This window comes from Mastomys coucha, unplaced genomic scaffold (genome assembly GCF_008632895.1).
Source record: "Mastomys coucha isolate ucsf_1 unplaced genomic scaffold, UCSF_Mcou_1 pScaffold14, whole genome shotgun sequence".
Taxonomy (NCBI): domain Eukaryota; kingdom Metazoa; phylum Chordata; class Mammalia; order Rodentia; family Muridae; genus Mastomys; species Mastomys coucha.
In genome coordinates, this window is record NW_022196896.1 from 111,340,357 (window position 1) to 111,351,235 (window position 10,879).

At 43.0% G+C, this 10,879-nt stretch overlaps 1 protein-coding gene across 3 annotated transcripts in view; it reads left to right on the forward strand.

The window, feature by feature from the left end:
- Cab39 (calcium binding protein 39) overlaps nt 1-10,739 on the forward strand; it is a 54,662-nt gene extending 43,923 nt beyond the window's left edge. For all 3 annotated transcript variants that reach the window (XM_031368236.1, XM_031368237.1, XM_031368238.1), the window contains exons 5-9: nt 3,020-3,188; nt 5,688-5,747; nt 8,775-8,840; nt 9,835-9,978; nt 10,540-10,739. In XM_031368236.1, coding sequence (XP_031224096.1) covers nt 3,020-3,188; nt 5,688-5,747; nt 8,775-8,840; nt 9,835-9,978; nt 10,540-10,728 — 628 coding nt within the window. In that variant the 3' untranslated portion in view covers nt 10,729-10,739. The remainder of the gene's footprint in view (nt 1-3,019; nt 3,189-5,687; nt 5,748-8,774; nt 8,841-9,834; nt 9,979-10,539) is intronic.
- Nucleotides 10,740-10,879: the final 140 nt, after the last annotated feature.

Here is a 10,879-nt window from a genome sequence, read left to right on the forward strand (position 1 = left end):
CTCAGAGTGCTCATGGTGCTCATGGTGCTCAGAGTGCTCATGGTGCTCAGAGTGCTCATGGTGCTCAGGGTGCTCAGGGTGCTCATGGTGCTCAGGGTGCTCATGGTGCTCAGAGTGCTCAGCTCACGTTCCCTTTTTATTTTGTCCAAGACCGTAGGGCTAGCCCATGGGATGGTGCATAGTTGAGGGGCTCTTCCCTTCTCATGCTAACAAGATACTCCTTCACAAGCGTGCCCAGAGGCCACCTAGATTGTTCTCACAGGTATGCTGGGAAGCTTGCCTCTTAGATCATGTCATCCTATCAGGGTGACAGCCAGTATATTAACCACCACAAACCTGAATCAATCTGTTGTAAACATTACTTTTCTAAGTTGTCCCATCTTAGACCATAGTGTGCTCCTTTGATTGCTTCCTTTGTTCTTTTGGCAGAGCCCAATTGGTCTGTGATGGCTTCTTTGCTTTCTGACACCTCACTCCTTTCATAGGATTCCAGCCTGACCTGGAAGCACTCTCTAAGAAGCACTGTGAGCTGCCTTCCAAGCTATCTGTACTTGAGCTGATTAAATAGTTTAGATTATGTTCAATGTGGTTGACTTATTAGGCTTTAAGTAGTTTAATGGAAGCTTTTGGGGGAGGTAGTGCAGATTCTAGTGTGTGTGTGTGTGTATATATATACACACACACATATGAATGAAATACTGGCTTGGACTGGATTTGGAAATAGTATTTTACTAACTTATTTAAAATCTAATGTGATCTCCAGTCTAGTGTTAATAGGTTGAACAGCATAACTATTTGTCTTGTATTCACTGGCTTATGGTTTAGTCATTTAAACAAGCTTGAAAAACTCCAATCAAAACCTGCCACGCCACACTTGTATCCCAAACTGTCTTACCCTTGTCTTACAAGTGCCTTGTTTGTTAGAGATAAGCAAAGATTAATAATGTGATCAGCTGTCTTGTGAACAGACCTTTTAATTACATGAGAGCCAGTCTGCATGCTGAGTACCATGCCCTAACTGAGACAGAGGAATGCAGTCCTGCTCTTGTTGAGGATGAGAAGCAAATCTATGTACAACGAAAGGACAGGAGTAGTGCTGCCAGGCAACAAATCAAGACCGCAGGATTTCAGCAGCTAAGTGGGTCTGTAAAAGGACAGGATCTTAAGGTTGGAGTTGCAGAGAGCTTAGATTTGCATAGACAGAAGAAAAAAGCATCCTGATGGGATATCACTGGTGTAAAAGATGCAGGGGCCAAAATTAATACCATGAGATAGGCAGCATTAAGCTGCAAAACTGGACCCTTTATGACAGGCTAGGAGATGACTTGTACCAGAGCAGTAAACCCAGTAAAGGAAAGATTGGGCAGTATGCCCAGAAGTTTTGTTTGGCAATAGTTTTGAACTGCTAAACTAGAAATGCTGGTGGTAAACCTTGTTGGCTTAAGGTTAGGATGCATTTGCAGTATTTACAGTGTGAGTGAAGGTGGAAATAGAGGAAAGGAAATAAAGCTGAGAGACTTGAAGAGTAAAAGGCCCAGTGATTTCTAACACAGAAGTACTGAAAGCTGAAGATTTGCAGTGAAGCTAGTATAGTAGCTACTAACCATGTGTAATGACTTAACTTTAAATTATGGCTAGTCCATCCCTCATTTGCATGGCCACACTGTGGCTTTGTAGCCACCATAATGGACAGCATGGGTACAAACATTCCCCCATGATCGCAAGTCTGTGGTGCTGGGTGTCAGAGACAGAGCACTGGTACCAGAATGTAGATCCAAGGGGGTGGGAAAGTCTGGGCTTGGTTTTTAGTGGTAGGTATGCTCAGCTTGAATAGACCTTTACCTAAGGGTTTTCAGGTGTGTTGGAAAATACCCAGCCACAGTTCAGAAGGAGTGAACTGGGGAAGGAAATTGAGTCCTACTGGGGACTGTGAGATTGTGGGCTCTCCTTAGCAGGTGAAGACCTCAGCAGAAAGAAGGGAGAACCACTGAGGGATAAAAAGGAGAACTGGAGGGACTTTTTTCTTCCCTTTCTTTAAAGAGAGGGATAGTGCTGGGGTGTAGCTCAGTGATAGAATACTTGCCAAGTATTCACAATGCCTTGAATTTGATCAACTGTACCTAAAATGAGAAAAAGGCATAGACAGGCAAGCAGAGACCCATCAGAAGATTACACAGACAGATCCTGGTCAGTCCTGTTTTAGCCAAGAGGAAGTGTCTACTGGCCAGATAATTATTTCACTAGTGTATTGTGAAATGTCTGACTACCAAAAAAAAAAAAAAACCAACATTATGTGAGCTTGTCGGTGGGAAAGTAGAGCCAACATTGGTATCTGAACAAGAGAGCAACCTGTCTGAGCAGGCATCAGGCTATGAAAAGGCAGTGTGCTTGTGAGAAGGGAAGGTGCCTGCTCAGCTGAGAGAGTGTCTTCATGGCCACAAGGAAGGAAATGCTGAGACAGAACTGAGAATAAAGGAAAAGGCAGCATTTGGTGAGTTAGTGAGGAGGTGCCGTGTCTTGGGATCCACTCTGTGTACTTTTAGGGTCCCCAGATTCTCCATGTCAGAGATGCTTTGTAAAATCTTTAGCTGTCTCTGAGAATCTAGAAGTACTGTTGTGAGTGTTGAAACAGTGATGTATAATGGCTATATATTTGATGGATGGACATGTGTTTATACTGTCAATTTCTGAATTTGGAAAAATACTCTATTAATGTTCTTTTCAAGTTGTTGTGGTTGTTGTGAGCACAGTAGATAGAAGCTAAAGTCTTGGATAGCATAACTCTTCTTCCTAGACCTTTCACACACAGAACTAGTCTCATGGTCTCTGCCACAGTTGATTTTTCTTGATTGAAGGCAGCTGTCCACCTCTGCACACAGCTGTAGGTTCCAGATTAAATGACCCTGCTGTAACTTGGCTGTGTTCACTTAGGAGTATCTGAAACTTCCATTGAGAAAGTGTGAAATGTTTTGCTGTTTTGAAAGAAATCATGTATGGCTTTTGTTTTGTTTTTTTACAGGTATGAATCTCCAGAAATAGCTCTTAATTGTGGAATAATGTTAAGAGAATGCATCAGACATGAACCGCTTGCAAAAATCATTTTGTGGTCAGAACAGTTTTACGACTTCTTCAGATATGTTGAAATGTCGACATTTGATATAGCTTCAGATGCATTTGCCACGTTCAAGGTAACGTTCACTCAGCACTGTGTCAGATTGTTTCCCAGCTTTGTCTCCTCTACTCACACTGCCCTCTAGTGGGAACAGAGGTTTATTCATATGCATTTGTATGCTTCAGGTATTTGTAGTAAAACCACAAAAACAGCCAAAAATGTGAAAAAAAAATTAAATTCTCAAATCTTATTAGAAAAGCAAAAGTCCTGTAAGGTCAAAATTTCACTTTCCTGTTCAATTATTCACTTAGTGTGGCATAGATAATATACAGATTGTCCAATAACCAGGCTTTCTCTTGTGATGAGGCACTCTGCAGTGCCTCCTTTGGCTGGCACTAGATGGGGTAATGGAATTGGCCTCTACTCAGAGGCCATGTTTTTTGGAATATATGTGTTATCAAATACAAGAACCACATTCAGGGTGGACAGACCAAGACACACCAGAGAATACCTGAATCCCAGCAAGGGAGCAGGGTCATCTTCCCTGGGCCTTCGGTTGTCCTGCACCCCACCCCACCCCACCTTATCCCCACAGATTTGTGGGACCATGGTTTCCTTAGTTGCAGACTTCTCTTTATGGTATAAAAATGATGCAGCAATTTTATATTTTTCGTTTTCAGTGAGAATAAATCTAGATGTATTACATTTCCTTAAATGACCCTGCTGTAACTTGTTGAACTTGTAACAAGTTGTTGAATTCTTGTTTAGTACATGTAGCTCACCCATACTCAGAAGCCGTGAACACTAACACAGTGAGAGATTGTCGCTTTCCTTGTAAGAGCTCAGCTTAATAAAGAGCCCCTGAGGTAAGGATGGCTCTGGGTCAAGTTCGTTTTTAAGGGTAATGAGTACGTTAGGACAAGAAGAAGGCCAGGGTTACCCTGCCCGAGTAAGGCATGAGTAGTGCCAAAGATTATTTTCCAAAATCAATACAGCTTCTGCAGAAGCTTTAGGTAATAAAGCTTCTCAGATGATATGTGTAAATGTTATGTATAAAGCAAACTGCAATTAATTTGAGATCATAACATAGAGTGTCACTATGATGTCTCACGTTCACCGCAGTTGTGGGGTAAGACTCATGATTAGGATGCATTGATGGAAGGGAGTGCCCCATTCAGGAGCAGCAGCCCAGCATAAAGGGAGGCGTAGTGGCGCCTTGTGTGGGACAGGGTCCTTTGGCTGCTCTTACTCAGATTGCCCACAAATATGATTCAGCCACAAAATTGAAGTGGCATCACTGTGTACAGACTCTGACATGCTAGTCTCTTACTCCATCCATCCAGTTTCTGAGTGCCTGACTTGATTCAAGCATTATTCTAGGGTCTGGGGATTCAGCAGTGGCCCGTACATATAAGCCCTGTCCTTGTGGTACCTACTCAGGGGACATCAGCGTCTAACCAAGCATGTTAGCAGGCTAAAGGGTGGGATGCTCTTTGACCAGGAGGCTCAGCTGCTTTCTCTGTTAATAATCCCTTGGAAGTCATTGTGTTCCTTTTTGCATTGCAACCATTGATGCTTGCTAAGGTTCTGGACACACTACCACTTTCCTTTCTGCCTGTGATGGGGGCTTGTAGCCCCTGTCCAGTGGAGACCCTGCATGTAAAATCATGTTGAGCCACAGATGCTTGCTAAAGTTTCAATAAAATGGCTGCTGCATCTCCAGAGATGCCAAAACTTAATACCAGCTTTTAATTTCACTTGTTTAACTCTTACAGGAGTCTTGGGGGGCTGGGGGGGTTAACAAAGTTTCTTGAACATCCCTCTTTAAATGAGGGAATACAGCACAAGCCCTGTGCAGCAGTTTGAACAGCTGTAAATCCTTGGGGTGGGGTTAGAAGCATTCTTAAAAAACATACCATGAAGAACATTAAGAGTGATGCTTTCCCAAACAATCTTCTAATTTTCCTGGTTCATTCATTGATTTATTTATTTAATACTAAGCCCTTGCTATGTACTGGGAAGAGCTTAGGTGCCAGAAGTTGAAAGCTTGTAAAAATCAGTGCAGTCCTTGTGTTTACGGAGCTGACAGTCTGAAGGAGAGACCTTACTAAATAATCCCGCAAGCACATGGAGAATCACAACTGTGAGCCATCAGGAAAAGTTTTCTGAGGAAGTGATGTAACTCCGAGTCTGAGGCCAGAGTTAGACAACTGGACATTACAACAGCTTCTGTGAGGGACGCCTGTGGGAGGGGAGTGGCAGACTAACCCCCAGCACACCTAGGTCTCAGTAATCTCCACAAAGGAACTCAAGCTGGATTGCTGTCCATGTGTATGACCTAGGGCCAGTGCCACCTGTAACAAGCCATAAAGAGTTCTGACTTAGTGAGACCAAGGTCATTTCATGGTCACATTTTGGTCCTGAGTAAACATCATGATGAAATATTAAGTAATTACTGTGTGCTAATAGTTAACAGCAGTTTATTAGGCAGTTTGGCAAATACTTTAGAATTCTCTTTCCTAAGAAAGCATTAATGGAGAACAACTATAAAAATACATTGTTTTTCTTTTTCTAGGATTTACTTACAAGACATAAATTGCTCAGTGCAGAATTTTTGGAACAACATTATGATAGAGTAAGTATGTGAAATATTTTAAATGACGTTTGTAATTTTTAACAAAAATTAACTTACATGGGGATTGAAGCTAGATTTTGCATCAGAATGTTTGACTTTATGGTGTTTGTAAATGGTGCTATGGTCACTTTACTGAAACAACATTGAATGCTACTAAGTTTGAAGCCAAATTTGACCTTGATTCATATATTGCCCTTTGCATCTTTTCTTAACTTTAGAAGGGGCAAGTGGTCCTTTTTGCTCCTGAATGATAATCTAGTTAAGATGCAAGGAGAATTTAGTCTCACTTTTATATTTTTTCTTCCTTTCCATTAGTTGCTGCATACAAGGAGAGAGAAAAAGGCAGCAGCTGATAGGATTTGAATGGCACTGGCCTAGAGTGGGCAGGACCCCAGCTCTGCCCCTGCTTCATGGTTCACTCCTTTGTGGCCATGGCCAAGGCACTCGCTGCTTGGGGGCTTAGAAACCCTTCTTATCAGTGAGAACACTGGACTAGCCATCTGTAAGGTTGCTTCCAGCTCTGTCAGTGTCAGCCAAACCCAGCAGAGATGACCTCCCGAGAGCTGTCAGCAATCCCAGTGATTCCGGGTACTTGATGACTTACTGCCTATCATCCACACAGCTACCCGAGGGCTACAGTGCCCGTGTTCACTCGTGCACATCTGCCTTCCTCTGGAGGGCTTCTCACAATGCCACAGTAATTCCTCACGCACTGTCCAAGCTGATAGGCACATGGAGAGAACTTAGAATAACAACTCTCCACTTAAACTTCCCGTCCACAAGACGGCTTAGTTTTTAATTCTTCCAAGTTTAAATCTTTGAAGTTTTAAATATTGTTAGTACTTCGTCACTTGCTTTCCTATCCCTCTCCATTATAAAGTTGTGAAGGCCTTCTTGTTCCCTCTCTCCCAGCAGCAGCACAGCATGTGGCTAAGAGAGCAGCCTCATAAATGGCTTAAACATTGACAGCACTTTATTTCTGCCATGAGTGTTTGGATGTGGGTGTTTCCTTTCTGTTTTTTCTGGTTTGAGGTGGCAGCCTTCATTTCTTTGGAGCATTGTAGGCTTTTTAACAGGATGCTTCTCAACCTGTTGGTCATGACCCTTATAAAGGTCATACTAGATAGCCTGCATATGAGATATTTACATTATGTTTTACAACAGTAGCAAAATTAGTTATGAAAAAGCAGTGAAATAATTTTATGGTTGAGGGTCATGACAACCTGAGGAACTGTATCAAAGGGTCGAAGCACTGGGCAGTGATAGCACACAACTTAATCCCAGCACTCAAGAGGCAGAAGCAGGCAGAGCTCTGAGTTGGAGGCCAGCCTGGTCTACAGAGCAAGTTCAGCCAAGGTTACACAGAGAAACCCTATCTCAAAAATCAAAAAGTGGGGGAAGGGAGGAAGGAAGAAAAAGAGAAAGGATTGCAGCCTTAGGTTGAGAACCACTGCTCTGACATCAGAAGCCTGAGTCTGCCTCACATCCTAAGAACAAAAGCTTTCTTTACTTTTGGTGCCTTCTTTAGCCTCAGAGTAGCACGTGCCCACTGATAGGACCATGTGGGTGTGTGACCTCTGACGCTAAAGCTCATGGAGCTAGTTAGTGCTAACCTTAGTAAGAGCTAGTCATTGTTAACCTACTTTATTTCCACAAGGCCTATGCTACCAACTTAATTTAAAGCCTTCCACAGGTAGAGATTAAAGAGATTTCTATAGGTAATGATATCTATTTTAATATTGAAGTAAGGTGGCTTTTACAAATTATTTGCGGATGTGACATTAGCTAACAGGATTTTAGAAAGACATTTTTACAGAAATGTGTGAAGTACTGTCAGATCTGTGGGAGAAGGAATATCAAGTCCTATCAAAAAATAAATGGACTTAAAACCCTGACCACTTTGATTCTTGGTTTTGTTTTTTGTTTGTTTTTGTTTTACCAACTAATGAATGGGAGGAAACAATCAGTTAAAAGACCAAAAGAATTGTACTGGTTGCTCAGTTTCCTGTTGACATTCTTTAAAGGGGAGTTGGATTGTCTGCCATGGATTGGCTTTAATTGCTCCTACTCTTACTGTCTCAGCTTTGAAGCCCTGGTGGTCCTTGTCAGCTCTAATTTGCACCTTTGCGCTCCCAAGTCTCAAGCTATGACTTCCTTGTGCTTCTTCTAGGAGTATCTTTCCCTGCCCCATTTCTGAGTAATACTGCTCCTTCCTTTACCTTTGAACCAAGTTCTTACCTTTCAAAACCTCTGTCTACTTAACACACTGTAGCTTCTCCTCTCTCAGCTTTATTTTCTCTCCGTGCTTGTTATCTTGAAAGAACAGGTTCATTTTTCTCTTTGTGGTTTAGATGAATTGAGTTCCTGTGTATGAAATAACAGGAATTTTTTGTTTTGTTTTGTTTTGTTTTTTGTTTTTCGAGACAGGATTTCTCTGTATAGCCCTGGCTGTCCTGGAGCTCACTTTGTAGACCAGGCTGGCCTCGAACTCTGAAATCCGCCTGCCTCTGCCTCCCAAGTGCTGGGATCAAAGGCGTGCGCCACCATTGCCCAGCATAACAGGGATTTTTTAACACCAAGAAATGAATATGGAAAGTGTGAGAAGGTGTTAATGCAGTGGTCCTACTTATCAGATATTTACCTTATGATTCATAACAGCAAAATTACAGTTGTGAAGTAGCAATTACATAATGTTGTGGTGTAGAGGGTTAGCACATGTCTTAAAGGGTTGCAGCATTAGGAAGGTTGAGAACCACTGTGTTGATGTTTTATGCACATGGAGTTAGGGTGTAGAGGGGGACTTGTCAGAGTAGTCTTTGGATCTGACTGAAGCCTGGAGGGGACCCGTCCCAGGAGCTCCCTGAATAGAAGGGGCTGGTGGCATCACCAGAGGGGCCCAAGAGAAAGGAAGGTTTGACATCATTGTCAGCAGGAGAGCGTAGGCCTGTGTTGGTTTCAGAGTCTGTCCTGAACCTACATTGTTTGCTGCCTTTCCCTAACCCTGATGTGTGTTTCCTGGTCTCCTAGTTTTTCAGTGAATATGAAAAGCTACTTCATTCAGAAAACTATGTGACAAAGAGACAGTCATTGAAGGTATGGCACATTCTCTTTTCCATGTCATTCATTTCTCTTCATTATGTATTTGTGATTGGAACTTGGAGAATCAAGGACATATGCTGGTGTTGGTTGTAGACCTTTAGGAAAAAGTACATTTGTGATTTGGGCCTGGTTGGTCTTTTTTTTCCCCCAGGATTTGGGGTATGGTAGTGGTCTGTATGCCCACAGTATAAGGTAGAGACACCAAAGGGGAATTTCCCACTCAAGGCTACAGATCTGAACCCAGGCAGGCTGGCACCAGGGCATGTCCTCAAATACCTGTCCACAAGGGTGTTGCCTGCTCCCAGCTGAGTATAGCTGAGAGCTCAGGGCAAGAAGAGCCTGGAGGCGGGCTGGAGAGATGGCTCAGTGGTTAAGAGCACAGACTGCTCTTCTGAAGGTCCTGAGTTCAAATCCCAGCAACCACATGGTGGCTCACAACCACCCATAACAAATTTGACACCCTCTTCTGGAGTGTCTGAAGACAGCTACAATGTACTTACATATAATAAATAAATAAATCTTTAAAAAAAAAAAAAAGAGCCTGGAGGGAGAGGCCCAGCTGAGCAGTAGCTGTTTGCACACTGAGTTTATATGGAATTCTGAGGACGCTCTGAGGACACTGGAAGTGGGTTCCGCTCCCTGCTTGGGTTCCTAACAGTCAGGGTTGTCTTGAGGAACCACTGCTAAAGATACAGCTCTGTGAGGCAGATGTGAGAAAATGAAAACCACCACACCCTTCATCCTGGAAAGCCCTGCTAAATAGAATTTAAAACAGGAAAAAAAAATTGTTAAAATTAGTAATCAGAACTTCCTAGTACCCTTTCCTTTTTTGGGTAGTGGTGGTTTGTTACATTGTTCGTTTTTATTTTTGTTGCTGTTTTTTGAAACCAGTCTTTTCTAGCATCAAGTGATGACTATCAAATGGGTTAATTTTTTTTTTTTATTTGAGTCTTAATAATTTAAGAGTAATGGTCTAATGTCTTCTCAGCTTCTGGGTGAGCTGCTGTTGGACAGACACAACTTCACTATTATGACGAAATACATCAGTAAGCCTGAGAACCTCAAGCTAATGATGAACCTCCTCCGAGACAAGAGCCGAAACATCCAGTTTGAGGCCTTTCACGTGTTCAAGGTGAGCTGCACGGGCAAACAGTGCCTTCTTCTGAAACTGTTCATTGCAATTACTAAAATAGGGCCTGTTTGGGTAACCAAAGTGATAACTCCATTCCGTCAGAGCATTTAACAGAAGCGGGATGTGGATGGAAATGGGCTTTGCCCTTGTGCATGAGAATGGGAAAGTGTAGTAAGAGAGGGACTCTCTTCAGCCTGCACAGAAGGTGCCCTGAGACTGGCACAGTCCCTGCTGCCCTCCTCCCCCTCCCTCCCCAAAGCCAGAAGTCGGTTTAGTGCTTTCCTTGGGGGTAGGGTGTTCCTTTTCAATTGCAGTCTGACCTCCTGTGCCCAGAAATAATTTATTTGATTCTAAACTCAAAGTTGGTGTTTGGGCCTAAGTACTGCGTTTCAGGGTTGGCGGAATGCCTTGACAATCTTTATGTACCATGTAATCATTATTATCCTCACTATCATGTAAAAGTAAGTTCTTCTAAAGGAACAACCACTGTCCCTGCCTGTGCAGGAGCTTGCTGGGTGTACACTGATGTCTTTCTGACTGACATGGCTTCCTCTTCTGCAGGTGTTTGTGGCCAACCCCAACAAGACACAGCCCATCCTGGACATCCTCCTCAAGAACCAGACCAAACTAATCGAGTTCCTCAGCAAGTTTCAGAACGACAGGACCGAGGATGAGCAGTTCAATGATGAGAAGACCTATTTAGTCAAGCAGATCAGGGATTTGAAGAGAGCCGCCCAGCAGGAAGCCTAGTTCCCAGTAAACCGTGTCCCATCCACGCTCAGCACTTGCTGTCAGCTCCTCAGCGTCAGGCACTGCATCGATTCATGAGGAGCATTACTGCTAATCTGCTGTTAAGTGAACGGTTTTCATTTTACCTTTTTGTTTTTCAGTCCAGGTTGGA